General features: G+C 44.9%; 1 protein-coding gene across 2 annotated transcripts in view; it reads right to left on the reverse strand.

Moving 5' to 3' along the window:
- PANK1 (pantothenate kinase 1) overlaps nucleotides 1-17,928 on the reverse strand; it is an 80,294-nt gene that overhangs the window by 9,740 nt on the left and 52,626 nt on the right. For both annotated transcript variants that reach the window (XM_077454197.1, XM_077454198.1), the window contains exons 4-5: nucleotides 14,477-14,653; nucleotides 4,366-4,489 (exon numbers count right to left, since the gene is read on the reverse strand). In XM_077454197.1, coding sequence (XP_077310323.1) covers nucleotides 4,366-4,489; nucleotides 14,477-14,653 — 301 coding nt within the window. The remainder of the gene's footprint in view (nucleotides 1-4,365; nucleotides 4,490-14,476; nucleotides 14,654-17,928) is intronic.

Raw genomic sequence — 17,928 nt, forward strand, 5'->3', positions numbered from 1 at the left:
GAATGGATGATAAATGCCCAAGATGTAGGGACCCAGAAGGAGATCTAGTTCATATGATGTGGAGGTGCCCCAAGCTAAATAGTTACTGGAGTGTAGTTATTGGAAAAATAAATAAGGTATTTGGAATAACTCTTGACCTAGACCCCAAGATATGCCTACTGGGTTGTATGGAAAAAGATAATAATGTGGGGGAGACAAACGGCAATAGTTGGATGCCTTTTCTTTGCATGGAAATTGATAGCCAGGAGTTGGCTGGCGTTAATGCCACCAACCCACATAGAATGGGAGGATGAGGTTAATACAACAATAACAAAGGAAAGATTTGTGTATAACAAAAAGGGAAATGCCAAAATGGTTAAAAAAAAAAAAAAATATGGGAATGCTGGATTAGCAGATAAGGAAGGGGTGCGATGCAGAATTAAGGATAATGGGGTCCTCTCTCTCGCTCTCGTGGATTCCAGAAAAAAAACAAAAACGTTCATCTTCTTTTCTGCCCTTTGGAATTATGTATAGTGAATAGAAAAAAAACTTTATTATTTTTGATAGGGCATTATATAAATAAAAGGTATGTATGCTAAATGTTGAGGTAGCAGGTTAAAAGAGTAAGTGAAGGATGTACAAAAATGTGTATTGGAGTATCTTTTTATACGAATAAAAAATTCAGCGGGTGGGGCCGAGGATCCCCCTCTGACATCATTCAGGAGGGGAGGAGAAGAGAGGCGACCCTGCCCGCTGCATCTGTCATGGGAGAGAAGAGATTGGCGGCATGTCACGTGATCACCGATCTGCGTTCAGTAAACAAAGTATATATAATAAAGTACAGTCACAGGGGGACATTAGATGAAGCAACAAAGAGGATAATGTAACGTTAACCCTAATTTGAGCAGCAGGACAAGAGGAGGCGGTGTGGACACAAATCAGACAGTCTGAGAGGGAAGGGAGGAGGACACAGGAGACAAATATTGTGGTCAAAATACATAGGGATGGGCAGAAACTGGCAGGATCAGCCAGGTATTTCAGGTAATGGGGGGGGGGGTGGGACAAATTCCACAGCACAAGCACTGTGCCTTATAGAATGCTTTAAAGGAACATGATCTTTATTTTTATTTTTTGGGTTAACAAACTAAGGATTTTTGTACACATTTCTGATGAGGCTTTTCTTAAAAACTGTTGTTCAAAATTCTACATATCTATGGCCAGCTTTACTGTACACTCTTTACCCCACTATGTCTTCCATCAAAGTCCCTGTATGTGTACAACAAACTGGCATCCTCCTTGTACAGCCCTTACCCCACTATGTCCTCCATCAAAGTCCCTGTATATATACACAACACATTGGGATCCTCACTCTACAGTCCTTACCCTACTATGTCCTCCACCAAGGTCTCTCTATATGTACAACAAACTGGGATCCTCACTGTACAGTACTACATCCTATGTCCTCCATCAAGGTCCCTGTATGTGTACAACAAACTAGGATCCTCAGTGTACAGTCCTTCCCCCACTATGTCCTCCATCAGTGTTCCTATATGTGTAGGACAAATCTGGATTCTTACTGTATATTTCTTCCCCCATTGTGTCCACCATCAAAGTCTCATGCATGTATCTGTCTAGGGTCTCCAATGTACAGTGTGCCCTCCATCAAAGTCCCTGTATGTGAGCAGCAAACCGGGTTCCTCACAGTACATTTCTTCCCCCATGATATCCTCCAACAAAGACCCCGTATGTTTACAGCAAACTGGGGTCCTTACTGTAGAGTCCTTACCCTGCTAAACCCTCCAAGTGCAGTGAGCAGCTAAGCTACACAGATGCATGTACAAGCATATTTAAAGCTGAACTCCAGCCTTGCCTTCAGTCTTTCTAGTTGTGCAGGCACCCCTTCTGTACTAAAATTGCTTACTCTGATTTCACAACATACTGTGAGCTTCTCAGAGTACATCAGAAGATGCAACAAATCAAACAAAAAATCCCAGCATCATAACACCCCTTCCTCCCCAGCCTTAGGCTCGGTTCACACAGGGGGCGATGCGAGGCGACACGACTTGCCGTGCCGCGACCTGACAAGTCGCCCCCGTTCTGTACTACGGAACCGTTCTAAGAGGAGCGACTCGAGGTTCCTGTACTACTTTTGGGCGACCTCGGGCGACTTGCATTGACTTCTATACAGAAGTCATTTGCAAGTCGCCGCTGAGGTCACGGCAGGTCGCGGCACGGCAAGTCGTGTCGCCTCGCATCGCCCCCTGTGTGAACCGAGCCTTACTGGCTTGCCCCTTTCATTTATTCAGTTTCAGTTCTTCCAATCAGGGAGGCTCAGCATCGCATTTGGGTGCTACTTTGCACAGTCTTCGTGTAAATACAGTCTGCCTAGGAATGCCCAAGTCATCAGACTGGCATACGTCCATTAAGGAATTCTGGTGGCTTGCACTGCTGAGTTAAATGCCAGAAGACCTACTCAGCAAGGCAATGCAAAGGATAGCAGTGACACGTGTACACCATAGCAACCAATCAGTAATCATCAACTTATCTGACTACAAAAAAAATAGCTAATCTGAAATCTGACTGGCCGCTATACAGTCCTGCACATCTTCAATGTACTCTTTACTGCCTTAAAGTAAGGCCCCTTTCACACTGGGGCGGTGGGTGCGTCGGCGGTAAATCTCCGCTATTTTTAGCAGCTCTTTACTGTCAATTTTGCAACGCTGTTCGGCCACTAGCGGCGTGCTTTTACCCCGCTAATGGTCAAGAAAGGGTTAAAACCAGCCGAGAAAGGGTTAAACCACCCGCAAAACGCTGCAGCAGCAGCGTAGCCGTGCTGCCCACTGATTTCAATGGGCAGGAGCAGTGGAGGAGTGGTATATACACATTGCTCGAAAGATGCTGCTAGCAGGACTTTTTTTAGCGTCCTGCCAGCGCACCGCTCCAGTGTGGAAGCCCTCGGGGCTTTCTCATTGGAGAGACAGGAGCGGCTCTTTCAGGGCGCTTTGCAGGCACTATTTTTAGCGCTGTATTGCCTGAAAAGCGCCCCAGTGTGAAAGGGATCCAAGTCAGCTAATGTTTTAATATATGCTGTGCCATTGGCCGGTATGAAAAATATAGGCATTTTGCTTTATATACAGATGTTAAGCATTGAAAAAAACTCCTTCAACAAAAACACACCTTTCCACTAAAAACGAATTTCCCATCTGATTTCAGCATACACAGAGTTGATGCTAGCATGTAAAGGAGAGCTGGCGTTAATGTCATTTTATTTACAATAAAGCAATTTTAGCTTATTTTTGTACATGAATGCAAAGGAAAGTGAAACCGATCAGATACAACCTAGCAATTTTCACATATAGTTTACATAGTATAAACAAATATCTGATTGGTTGCAACGCACAAATTGCATTCTTGAGTCACTATTGTGTTGTCTGGTATGTAATTGTGACAGAGGCAATATACACTCACCGGCCACTTTATTAGGTACACCTGTTCAATTGCTTCGTAACACAAATTGCTAATCAGCCAATCACATGGCAGCAACTCAAAGCACTGAGGCATCTAGACATGGTGAAGACAACTTGCTGAAGTTCAAACCAAGCATTAAAAAGAGGATTTAAGTGACTTTGAACGTGGCATGGTTATTGGTGCCAAACAGGCTGGTCTGAGTATTTTCAAAAACTGCAGATTTTCTGGGATTTTCACATACAACCATCTCTAGGGTTTACAGAGAATGATCCGAAAGAGAGAAAATATCCAGTGAGCGGCAGTTGTGTGGATGAAAATGCCTTGTTGATGTCATGGACAGACTGGTACGAGATGATAGAAAGGCAACAGTAACTCAAATAACCACTCGTTACAACCAAGGTATGCAGAAGACCATCTCTGAACACACAACACATCGAACCTTGAAGCAGATGGGCTACAGCAGAAGACCATACCGTGTGTCACTCCTGTCAGCTAAGAACAGGTAACTGAGGCTGCAATTCACACAAGCTCACCAAAATTGGACAATAGAAGATAGGAAAAACGTTCCCTGGTCTGACGAGTGGTGGAATGGGAGAATCACATCATGGATGTGCAGCCAACAAATCTGCAACAACTGTGTGACGCTGTCATGACAATATGAACCAAAATCTCTGAGGAAGGTTTTAAACACCTTGTTGAATCTAGGCCATGAATAATTAAAGGCAGTTCTGAAGGCAAAAGGGGGTCCAACCCAGAACTAGCAAGGTGTACCTAATAAAGTGGCCGGTGAGTGTATACGCTTGCATAGCAATAGTTGTTACTTGAGCATGGCATAAACTTAAAATTGCTATGTGCAATCAACATTAGTTAACCTTTTAAATGTCACTTAAATTGATCATTGCAAGATCTAATTCTTACCTCATTAAGGGCACACATACGGGCAATTGACCCGATGTTATTTGTAATGGTAACCAGTGTCGCTCTTGCCAAGTCCTCCTTACTGATGGTATCTCTTTTTTCTTTGCTCATCATATGGCCAAAACTTTGAGGAGGAAAATTAGAGACAATAAAAAAAACATGAAACCATCAGAAGCACCATGGTTGTCCACTTATGATTTTATCCACCAAGGCATAGGATGTATACAGTTTATGTGGCTAATAAATGAGGGTTAGGTACTGACTACATATAATTGATGAGAATATAACATGAAAATACAACCTTCATGCTACTCCTTTAAAATAATAATTGCTTATAAAGTAGGGTTGCACTGATACTGAGCACCCATGCAAATGCTCCGATACCTGAAACAGATACCTTTGTGGTGCGAATTTAGGCCCATACAAAAATGAATCCAAAAGAACCGCATGGGATTTGAACAGGAATGAAGTGCGATTCCTGTCCGAATCAAATGTTTTCAGCACCACTCCTGTGTGAACCCAGGCTGGTTATAGTGGCTTCAGCCTGGGAACACACAGGAGCGGTGCAGGAAACCGCACGTGATTCCAAGAGGAATCGCACCTCATTCCTGTTTAAATTACATGTGATCATTTAAAATGTGACGGTTTGAGCCCATTCATTTTCTGCGGACTTGGTATTAGCAAGTACTTGACCGAAAGTATTGGTACTAATACTCGCTAGTAAAGAACCAGTATCATTGCATCTTTACTTATAAGACGGCTTTCTGGTATTAATCCCTTCGCTAAATTCAAGCAACCAAGTGCCTAGACATATGATCATGTGCCCGAGAGTCCAAAGCACCACTCTGTACAGCACTGGTAAGTTTTTCTTTTTTACCATTCATTGTTGGATGGCAGGGAAGTGTTCCAAAGTCCCTTTCATATATTGCTTGATAGTGACACAATGGGGTTGATTTACTGAAGCTGAAGAGTGCAAAATCTGGCGCAGCTCTGCATAGAAACCAGCTTCCAGGATTTTTGTTAAAGCTTAAAGTGGAGCTTCCGCTCATTGGAACCCTCCACCCCTCCGGCACCACAATTGGCACCTTTCAGGGGGGAGGGGGGTGCAGGCATCTGTACAGTACAGGTATCTGCACCCACTTCCTGCATAGATATCTGCAGAAGCTACGCCCCTTTCCGCAGAATCTACGCCCCTTTGCGAAGGTCCCCCTCTGTCTGCTGGGAAACACACAGATCCCAGAGACAGCGGGGACCATCCTTATTGCGCAGCACGACTCGCGCATGCGCAGTAGGGAACCGGGAAATGAAGCCGAAAGGCTCCACTTCCTGATTCCCATACCAAAGATGGCGGCAGCAGCACCCGAGAGACAATCGAGAGATCGGCTTCTGGTGCCGACATCGCGGGCGCGCTGGGCGGGTAAGTGTCATTATTTTAAAAGTCAGCAGCTGCAGTATTTGTAGCTGCTGGCTTTTTAAAAAAATAAAAAATAAAAAACGGCGGACTCCCGCTTTAATTGAACAAACTGAAGTTAGAATCTGATTGGCTACCATACACTTCTGCACCAGATTTAGCACTCTCCAGTTTTAGTAAATCAACCCTAGCGCTTCACCAAAATATCAGACTAAAGGAGTTGAAAATCTTTACTCAAAAGCCTCTTTCACACGGATCTAGAATGCAGCCCATTGTTTACAATGTGCCTGTACACACAGGCGCATAAACAAGTGCTGCGGATTCTTAGATTAAATCTGCATTCCCAGTCATTTTTTTGCATGGAGGCATGCAAATATGTGCATATGAGCTCAGGTATGAGTTTTCCCTAGAAATATATTGTGAGCCCAAACACGCATAAACGCCCCTAAATATGCGCAAATTCCTGCAAAACAAACGCCTTAAATTATGACCAAAAAATCAGAAGCTCAAACATCAGTACCATGTATAAAAGGCCTTAGGCTACTTTCACATTGGGAGTTGCGGGCGCTGGCGGTAAAGCGGTGCTATACCGTCATTTTAGCGGTGCTATTTGGCCACTAGCAGGGCAGTTTTAACCCCCGCTAGTGGGTGAAAAAGGGTTAAGCATCGCTGCCCCATTGTTTTCTATGGGAAAGGGCGCTTTAGGAGCGGTAAATACACCGCTCTTACAGTGCTCCAATGATGTGGCTTGCAGGATTGTTTTTGACCGTCCTGCAAGCGCACCGCTCCAGTGTGAAAGCCTTGGCATGGAGAGACAGCAGCGGCTGTTTCAGGGCGTTTTGCAGGCACTATTTTTAGCGCTGTAAAAGGGGCCTTATTGCGCGGATATTCACTCAATCATGTGAAATGCACATTCGGGTTTACCTACTTCAGCTGCACATAATTGGGTTTACAAAAGTGACAAGGAATTTGCCTACCACATGACTAAACAACTGAATGTGAATATTCACGCAGTTTGTTGAGTGACGAGTCTCAACTCTATTAATGAGGCCTTTACTAATCATTTTTTTAATCAATAAAGAAATTGCGGATTTCTCCCATTCACACAAGCGAGGTGGATAGAGGACTACTCCCCGTAGTATTTTGATAACGGGACTCTCTGCTGTCAGAACACACTGATCGGCGCCTGAAGCCACTGATTGACAAAGGTTTTCCAACATTCCTATTGGACAAAAGCCTATCATCAGATTGAATTCTGTTCAGTAGTGGAAACGGCCATACATGGATCGAAATTCAGCCCGGTGCCTGCGGCGGTCGGTATTCGTTCGGGAGCGATCCCGGACGAGGGGACGGCCATTCATTCATGGCCACCCCCTCGCGATCGCTCCCGACGAATGAAAATGTCCCGTGACATCACTTCCTCTCCTGTAATGTAAACACAGGAGAGGAAGTGATGTATTCTCTCCTCCGTGTCGGTATTTTTCGTTCCGGCACCGAGGAGAGAGCATCGGTGAGTTGCACAAGCACTACACTACACAGTAGAACATGCCAGGCACTCACACCCCCCCTTTACCCCCCGATCACCCCCCAATTACCCCTGCCCCCCCAGTCACAGTGACACCAATTGCTTTTTTTTTTTTTTTTTTTTTTTTGCATTGGTGTCATTTGTGACTGTAATAACTGTTAGGGCAGTTAGGGTTAGCCCCCTTTAGTTCTAATGTGCCCCCCTAACCCCCCCAATAAAGGTTTAACCCCGTGATCACCCCCCGTCGCCAGTGTCACTAAGGCTGGGTTCACATTGCAGCGGTTTATGAGAACGGATGTGATTCGCACCGCACTGCAGTGCAAATCACATCCGATCTCTGTGCGATTCGAGTTCAGCCATACAGATAGTATGGCTGAATTCGTGTCGCACCCTCCGCAAACTCGCATGGGACCCTTTTTTTGGTCCGCAGCAGAATCGGATCGCATGGGTGTTCACACCATGCGATCCGAGTTTGCAGATCGCACTGCGATATGCGAACTGATCTGGGGGTGTCATTAACATTTCACTGACACTCCCAGCAGTTCACATAGGGCAGTGTGAACTGCCGCCGGGAGGCATGTGATGCGGGAACCCGCCGCGGATTCGTGGCGTTCCCACATCGCTCCAGTGTGAACCCAGCCTAATAAGCGATCGTTTTTCTGATCACTGTATTAGTGTCACAGGTGACGCTAGTTAGGCAGGTAGGTATTTAGGTTCGCCGCAGCTTTTTATAGCGCCAGGGACCCCCATATACTACCGCATAAAGCCCCCTGATTGCCCCCTAGTTAACCCTTTCACCAGTGATCACCATATAACTGTTACAGGTGACGCTGGTTGGTTAGTTATTTTTTTTATAGTTTCAGGGCACCCGCCATTTATTACCTAGTCTCACTAGTGTACCCCTAAATTTAGGGGTGTCTACTTTCCAAAATGGGGTCATTTGGGGGGGGTTTGTGCCATCTTGGCATTTTATGGCCTTCAAAACTGTAACGCCCTTAGAAAGCCTGAAGGCGGTTCTTGGTTTTCGGGGCCCCGTACGTGGCTAGGCTCCCAAAAAGTCCCACATATGTGGTATCCCCGTACTCAGGAGAAGCAGCAGAATTTATTTTGGGGTGTCATTTCACATATGCCCATAGCATGTGTGAGCAATATATCATTTAGTGACAACTTTGTGTAAAAAAAAAAAAAAAAAAAAAAATTTTTTTGTCATTATTCAATCGCTTGAGGCAAAAAAATAAAATATTCAATGGGCTCAACATGCCACTTATCAATTTCCTTAGGGTGTCTACTTTCCAAAATGGGGTCATTTGGGGGGGGGTTTGTACTGCCCTGCCATTTTAGCACCTCAAGAAATGAGATAGGCAGTCGTAAACTAAAAGCTGCGTAAATTCCAGAAAACGTACCTTAGTTTGTAGATGTGACAACTTTTGCGCAAACCAATAAATATACAATTATTGACTTTTTTTTTTACCAAAGACATGTGGCTGAATACATTTTGGCCTAAATGTATGACTAAAATTGAGTTTATTGGATTTTTCTAATAACAAAAAGTAGAAAATATCATTTTTTTTCAAAATTTGCGGTCTTTTTACGTTTATATCGCAAAAAATAAAAATCGCAGAGGCAATCAAATACCATCAAAAGAAAGCTCTATTTGTGGGAAGAAAAGGACGCAAATTTTGTTTGGGTACAACATTGCATGACCGCGCAATTACCAGTTAAAGCAGCGCAGTGCCAAATTGTAAAAAGACCTCTGGTCATTTACCAGCAAAATGGTCCGGTCTGAAGGTGGTTAACTTATCCTTTCATTGATTGGTTAAACAGAAATCTTCTAAAGGGTGAGGTTAGATTTCCTTAATAGATCTGCTATAATCATGGAACCTGAATAATTTAGATAAGTCCGTAATAAAAGGGAAGAGTGGGAAATTCTGACGAATAAACACGTTTGTGTGTATTCTTAGGAATAGTGACATTTGTTGTAAACAGTTGATAAGTCAAATACACTTCTTGGGCTGTTATTTATAGGCGAGACGTGACGGGCTGCATTGCAAAAGCATGATGGGGTCAGAAGTTTAGGGACAATGCTTGTTAGCTATTGTGCATGGTTGGATGGTTAGTAATTATTTGGACACCTGGCTGCTTGTTTCATGGATGGGAAGAACTCTGGCTGTCATTTATATATGTGAAGGTCATGTGACCCTGAACATATTGGTTCAGCACTTATTATATTCACTCTGTTTACATTAGGTCGATTTGGTTTCCAAATCGCAGCAAAACAGGCAATGTAAATTTGGGTGCCATTTTTTCTTAACGGCACCTGAAATAAGGTGCAGTTCTGCTGTGGTTGTCGTATGACATAATCATGTGGCAATCATGGCAAAATATGTGTTAAAAAATTGTGCTAAGCTTGTCAGTCAAAAAAGGAGCAGGAGCTTCCTTTGGACAAAAAAAAAAAAAACACACATAGGGAAACCCATTAAGGTCGCTGGACTGCCCTATGCACAACACACAGAAGCGCAAGTAAATTGAGCTTTTAAAATTTGCAAGTGGGAACACTCGTTCCCACAAGCCAATATCTGAGTGGGGCCCAAGACATCTTTCCATTGAAATAGTGCCTACCCCTTTTTGTGTTCTGAAATTTGTCAGTTTAACCACTTGACCACTGGGCACTTAAACACCCTTAATAACCAGACCAATTTTCAGCTTTCGGTGCTCTCACAATTTGAATGACAATTACTCGGTCATGCAACACTGTACCCATCTGAAATTTTCGTCCTTTTTTTCCCACAAATAGAGCTTTCTTTTGGTGGTATTTGATCACCTCTGCGTTTTTTTATTTTTTGTGCTATTAATGAAAAAATACCGAAAATTTTGTAAAAAAAAGCATTTTTCTTCATTTCTATTAAAATTTTTTGCAAATAAGTAATTTTTCTTCATAAATTTGGCCAAAAATGTATACTGCTAAATGTCTTTAGTAAAAATAACCCAAATTAGTGGATATTATTTATTCTGCGTGAAAGTTATAGGGTCTACAAGCTATGGTGCCAATCACTGAAAATGTATCAATTTGATCACAGCTGATGTACTGACAGTCTATCTCATTTCTGGAGACCCTAACAAGCCAGTAATGTACAAAAACCCCCCAAATGACCCCTTTTTGGAAAGTAGACATTCCAAGGTATTTAGTACGTGGCACGGTTCGTTTTTTGAAGTTGTAATTTTTTCCCACAATTCTTTGCAAAATAAAGATTTTTTTTATTTTAATTTTTTTTCACACCAAATTGTCATTTTACCAGGCTATTTCTCTCACACGGCATATACATTCCACAAATGAAACCCCAAAATACATTCTGCTGCTCCTCCTGAGTACGGTGATACCACATGTGTTAGACTTTTACACAGCCTGGCCACATACACAAGTCCAACATTGAAGTAGCAACTTCAGGCGTTCTAGGAGCATAAATTACACATCTAATACCTCAACCACCCATTACACTTATGAAGGCCCTGGAGCACCAGGACAATGGAAACGCCCACAAAGTGACCCCATTTTGGAAAGCTAACACCCCGACGTATAATCTATGAGGCATAATGAGTCTTTGGAATGGTTCATTTTTTTCCCAAAGTTTTTGGAAATTGTGGAAAAAAATGAAAATGCATTTTTTTTTACTAAAAGTTGTCCATTTATAAGATATTTCCAACACATAGCATGTACATAGCAAAAATGACACCCCAAAATATATTCTGCTACTCCTCCTGAGTATGGCGATACCACATGTGTTAGACTTTTACACAGCCTGGCCACATACACAAGTCCAACATTGAAGTAGCAACTTCAGGCGTTCTAGGAGCATAAATTACACATCTAATACCTCAACCACCCATTACACTTATGGCACTGCTCTCGGGGTGGGCGGCACTGCTCTCGGGGTGGGCGGCACTGCTCTCGAGGTGGACGGCTCTGCTCTCGAGGTGGACGGCTCTGCTCTCGAGGTGGACGGCTCTGCTCTCGAGGTGGACGGCTCTGCTCTCGAGGTGGACGGCTCTGCTCTCGAGGTGGACGGCTCTGCTCTCGAGGTGGACGGCTCTGCTCTCGAGGTGGACGGCTCTGCTCTCGAGGTGGACGGCTCTGCTCTCGAGGTGGACGGCTCTGCTCTCGAGGTGGACGGCTCTGCTCTGCCGTCCATGGTAGTAGGCTGCGGCTCCACACCAGAACGCCTTCTTTTCACTGGCACACATTCCTCTTCTGATTCTGTATCAGACCCGCTGCTTGTAACGGGTTCATAGGCCGAATCCGTATCAGACTGAGACTCAGAGAGCTCCCCGCTGCTCTCGCTGGTCATACTTAGAAGCTTGTAGGCTTCCTCACTAGTAAAATATTTTTTTGCCATTCTTGTGGCTGGTGAGGCTGCACTGCAGAGCACTGTCGCGGCACAGGTGGGCACTGATGGACACAGGCGGCACAGGTGGGCACTGATGGACACAGGCGCCACTGATGGACACAGGCGCCACTGATGGACACAGGCGCCACTGATGGACACAGGCGGCACTGATGGACACAGGCGGCACTGATGGACACAGGCGGCACTGATGGACACAGGCGGCACTGATGGGGCACTGCAGTGGCACAGGTGGCACTGATGGGCGCAGGTGGCACTGATGGGCGCAGGTGGCACTGATGGGCACTATAGTGACTTTGGTGGCACTGGTGTGGCTCTGGTGGCACTGATTAGCACACAGATGGCACTGGTGGGCACAGGCGGCACTGGTGGGCACAGGCGGCACTGGTGGGCACAGGCGGCACTGATGTGGCACTGCAGTGGCGCAGATGAGCACTGATGGGCACAGGTGGCACTGATGGGCACAGGTGGCACTGATGGGCACAGGTGGCACTGGGGTGGCTCTGCTGGCACAGAGGTGGCACAGGTGATAGATGGCACTGGTCTGGCACTGTTCTGGCACTGTTGTGGCACTATTTGGGCACTGATGGGCACTCACAGTTATTTTTTAGTTTCACTGGAATGTTCTCCTCTCCTCTCACGCTGCATCGGTGTGAGGAGAGGAGACTGATGACCTTAGCTTGACCCGGCAAGCCGAATTGTTTACATTTGTGATCGCTCCGTCATTGGACGGAGCGATCACGTGGTAAAGGACCGCTGCCATTGGTCCTTTACCGCGATCCGTGTTGCGCCGGGTCCCGTGAACTCGGCGAGCACGGATGTTCCGGCGTGCGCGCCCCAGGGGGCGCGCACGAACGATTCTCCGGGAGGCCGTTAATTAACAGCCTCTCAGAGATAGCAAACCGACCTGTAGCCGTTAATCGGCTATAGGCCGGTTATTAAGTGGTTAAATGCGAAATATTGGAATTGTTTATTTTTATTTTTTTAAGAAATCATACTTACCTAGGTGGATGCAGCATTGGTTCGATGCTGCATTCCCAGCCCCCATCCCACCCCCCCCCCCCCCCAATGGGTTCAAGGCTGAGAACTAAGCGATTAAAGACTGCTGATCGCTCAGTTCTCAGTGTTCCATGAGCAGAGAGTAGTGACTGTCAGTCACCGCTGTCTGCACTGCAATCCCCCCCCCCCCCCCCGATCTTTCAGCCCGACCATATGATCGTGATCTTTCCCCAGCCTGAAACAGCTCTGTGAGATCAGCTGACAGCGGGCTTTAGCCCGCTGTTGGCTGCAAACAGGTCACAGAGTGCAGAAAAAAAAATTTGCCTGTACATCTTTAATTCCTTGTTCCAGCACAATAGGAGAAGACAAATTGCTTTGTTCCTGTTTAGACATAAGCAAATGTAGTCTGGCAGTGGCTAAGTGACTGTTGGACCACACCTACCCTGAGGTCATTGTGACAAACATATGTGTTTGGTTAACCGTGTTTCTTACGAAACCTGCCATTATCATATTACTTAATCTTACGGGGCGTTTGAAGAAACAAACTGAGCAGGTTGTCCCAGGACACCTTTTTCCCAGCTACAGACTCTAGCATCCTCTTGGGTATTTCAAGATCAAAAGACTTTTCTGGATCTGCCCCAGGACCTCCTCCCACTTGTAAGGACCCCATAATTCCAAAATTCCAATTCTTCCTAGCTACCCCTCTGAAAATACATTTGCTGTGGATAGCTTTTCAGAGGCATCTGACAGGCAGTGAGTAAGCGATATGTTGCCTCCTCATCACCTGTTTTACCCTGGAATACCAGCACCACTGTGCCATAACCAAAGGCACTGAATGCTGTTGAGGCATGGCCCTATTCTTTTGAATGGGTTGTGTTCAGTAACAGTACTGCCCAATGAACACAACAGGTTGTATCATTTTTGACAATCCTGCAGCATTTGTACAACACTGTCGAGCTGCCTGTGCAGCTTAAGGAGGGGCAGTAAAACTGTGGCTCAACTGCCTATTGTCTGACTGCAAGGGTAAACAAGCCCTTACAAACATTTTTTTTTTTTTAAAGTTATCAGCTCTTTTAGACCTAGTTTGCCCAGGCATTTGTAAACAGCAAGCTTTTATGAAACTTTTGGCAAGCTTCGAGCAGCCACATGGCACTATAAGTGACACTCATGTTTAGGTCCCTATGCATTCAGGGACATATGCCCAGAACATAGAATATCTTTGTTCCAGGCAAACATCCTTGAACGCATAGGGGCCTTAAGCACGAGCACCACTTAGTACAGTGTCAGCATTTCAGCTGGTCACAGACCTTGAAAGGCTAGATGCTGTACCTGTGCCTCCCTTTTGCACAAAAGCACCGGGATTATAAACACAGTGGCTAAACACCCCACGTATAAGGGGCCTAAAAGTACACTTCAGCTCCTGTTTGGAAATGTTATTCACAGATCTAAATGGGAGTGCTGACTGTCACTTTAAACAAGCTGCTAGCAGGCTTCAACAGGCTTTCAACAAGTCTCAAGTAGTACTAAAGTCTGCTAGATAGCTCGTTTAAAGTGAAAGTACTCCTAGAAATCTGTATTTAACACTTCAAAATGGGAGCTGAATGATACATTTTAAAGCTTCAACAAAACTTTCTGAAAACTCTGCAAATGCTTTGAAAAAGCTTACTGTTCACACCATGGAGAGATTTTCAGAGAGTGAGCAAGTGTCAACTTAGCCTTAAAATGTTTCAACACATTTCTTGCATCAACAACTAAATGTTACTGTATAATTATTACCTAGAGGCAACAGCAGAGCCCTGAAGACTGAAGCGTTCATAGTCCCCACCATAGATGTCTTTCACAAGTTTATCGACATTTGTGCTGTCTCCTTTAGTCGCCATTTCCAAAGCCTCTTCGAATGTTTCACAACCCGTCAGCAAGCAGCATAGGCCAAGGAATGTTCCTCCTCCCAGACTGAAATGATTAGGAAACAAAACTGTGTAAAGGATAACAGAATGCTAGTAAAATAAATAAATAAGAAAAAAAAAAAAAAAATGTGTAGGTCTCAGTTGATTTTGAAGAAATAAATGGACACAGCATTTCAAGGTTATGGGGACCTCAAAATACAAACACACAAAGAGCAGTGCAGGTGCAAACAATGCATTACAACAGGGGTCTCCAAACATTCTAAACAAAGGGCCAGTTTAAGGTCCTTGAGACTTTAAAGGGACCCGACTGTGGACAGTGGGAGTAGATAATTCCTCAGGCCTGAGGGTCAGTGAGAGTAAAAATATCACATGGCACTGCTGTGGTTAGGTGGAGGAGGAACAGTGCCCCGCTGTGGTTAGGTGGAGGAGGAACAGTGCCCCACTGTTGGCGTCGGTGGAGGAGGAACAGTGCCCCACTGTTGGCGTCAGTGGGAAGGAACAGTGCCCAACTGTTGGCGTCAGTGGGAAGGAACAGTGCCCAACTGTTGGCGTCAGTGGGAAGGAACAGTGCCCAACTGTTGGCGTCAGTGGGAAGGAACAGTGCCCAACTGTTGGCGTCAGTGGGAAGGAACAGTGCCCAACTGTTGGCGTCAGTGGGAAGGAACAGTGCCCAACTGTTGGCGTCAGTGGGAAGGAACAGTGCCCAACTGTTGGCGTCAGTGGGAAGGAACAGTGCCCAACTGTTGGCGTCAGTGGGAAGGAACAGTGCCCAACTGTTGGCGTCAGTGGGAAGGAACAGTGCCCAACTGTTGGCGTCAGTGGGAAGGAACAGTGCCCAACTGTTGGCGTCAGTGGGAAGGAACAGTGCCCAACTGTTGGCGTCAGTGGGAAGGAACAGTGCCCAACTGTTGGCGTCAGTGGGAAGGAACAGTGCCCAACTGTTGGCGTCAGTGGGAAGGAACAGTGCCCAACTGTTGGCGTCAGTGGGAAGGATAGTGCCCAACTGTTGGCATCAGTGGGAAGGATAGTGCCCAACTGTTGGCATCAGTGGGAAGGATAGTGCCCAACTGTTGGCATCAGTGGGAAGGATAGTGCCCAACTGTTGGCATCAGTGGGAAGGATAGTGCATTACTGTTTGTGTCAGTGGGAAGAATAGCGCCCCAATCATTGGTATCAATGGGAGGAATAGTGCACCATCATTGGTGTCAGTGAGCGGAACAGGGCCCAATCGGTGTCAGTGGAAGGAATAGTGCCACACTGTTGATGTCAGAAGGGAGGAAGAGAGTCCTTAGGGGTGGATAAAAGAAAAGCAAGGGCATCAGTTTGGAGACCAATGCATTAGGAGAAGAAGCAGGGAAGCAACTATGCATGGCTGGGCCTCATGGCAAAAGCAGGTTTTTAAAGTAAATCACATAGAGGGGATATATTTTCTAACACACACACACACACACACACACTTCATACAACTTTATTATGGTTATAGTTACTTGGAATAAACACCTATATAAATCAGTGCTTGTGCTGGTCATTCAAATAATCACATAAGATCACAGCCAACATCATGGGCTTCTGCCTAGGTGCATTATATTGGGTAATATAAAGACAGCAAAAGAAATCATGACCATGTGAATCTGTGACGGAAAACTATTCTGGCCATAAGCCTCCTAATGTTAAGGCAATTTTGGAATTGTTCGCCTCAGTAGTTCACTAGTGTTAATTTGTACATCAAATTTCGATTTAGTTTTAGTTATAGTCTTTTTGGCTAAAATTGCATTTTAGTTTTATTCCTATTTTAGTCATCTGAATTGTTTTTTAGTGAACTAAAAATACTATGGACTAAAACATAGTATTAAATTTAGTGCACTAAAATATTTTAGTCTACGAAATTAACACTATAGTTCACAGCCACCCCTTCACTGTTTGAAGTGACTTGCTGGCCAACAACTGAGGTGGATATTTATTTACAAATTGCCTTTGACTAGATTACAGCGGTAGTGATCACTTTATTCTGTGTTCTTGATCATCTGAATGCTCAAAGTCTGAAACAATGGGTGGCAGATTGCCATGCACTATTTTATTCAACTTCAACAAAAAGCTAAAGGGAAAATGTGCTACAAACTTCCCACGTGTATAGTCAGCATAAGGCCCCTTTCACACAGGTTACGTTTGTCCGTTTTTCATCCATCCATTGATCGAAAAAAAATGTAAAAAAATGGACATCAATGCATCTCTATGGAAAAACAGGTGATCATCACTTACAACCGCTTCCATAAACATCCGTTTTTTGAAACGGAGCAAAGCCCTATTTCTGTTCTGCTAAAAAAAAATTACGGGGGAAAAATGGATAAAAAGGACAAACGGTCCATTTTTGCATTGGTAGTGGATGTAAAAAAACTGGTGTAAAAACTGATGAAATACTGATGTAAACTTAATCCGTTTTTTCTTAGAAAAAAACACGACTGATGTGATGAAACAAACAATGTCCGTGTGAAAGGAGCCTTATGCCGCGTACATACGACCAGACTTTTCAACATCAAAAGTCTGACGGAATGATTCCGGCAGACTATTCGAACGTGTGTGGGCTGCAGCGGACTTTTGATTTGCAAAAGTCTGACAGACTTTACAAATGGAACATGTTTCAAATTTTTCCGACAGAACTCTGCCGGACCCAGAAATCCGCTCGTGTGTGTGCTAGTCTGACGGACTAAAACCGACGCTAGGGCAGCTATTGGCTACTGGCTATGAACTTCCTTATTCTAGTCCAGTCATATGTCATCACGTTCGAATCCGTCGGACTTTGGTGTGATTGTGTGTGGCCAAGTCCGTTCATTCGGAAAGTCCGTCAGAACTCCGGCGAAAGTCTGCCGGACTTAAGCCCTGTCGTGTGTACGCGGCATTAGAGGGACTGGAACTGAGAGATCTACATTATAATAATAGGGTGGGCCTTAAAGCATTAGGAAATACACCATATTTTTCAGACCATGAGACGCACTTTTTTCCCCCAGAAATATGTGGGAAAACGTCTCTGTGTCTTATGGTGCGAATATATGTCTGCCCCCCCCCCCCCCGACGCCGCTGGCAATGCCCCCGCTATCACTGCCCCAGCGCTGGAAGAGACAGGAGAGCGGGGGACAGACATCCAAACCCCCTGTGGGCACCAGGCGATCTCCCAGCTGGGCAGCCTGACACTGCTCCCGACAGGATTGGATAACATCAGGTAAGTCTGCATTATGGGCAATGGTCAAGCTGCGTTTATGGGCACTACAAAATATTTTAGTACACCATTTGGTTCAGAATATTTTTTATTCGTTTTCCTCCTCT

This window comes from Lithobates pipiens, unplaced genomic scaffold, assembly GCF_037356315.1.
Source record: "Lithobates pipiens isolate NorthernLeopardFrog02 unplaced genomic scaffold, aLitPip1_a1.2 Scaffold_25, whole genome shotgun sequence".
In the NCBI taxonomy this organism is placed as follows: Eukaryota; Metazoa; Chordata; class Amphibia; order Anura; family Ranidae; genus Lithobates; species Lithobates pipiens.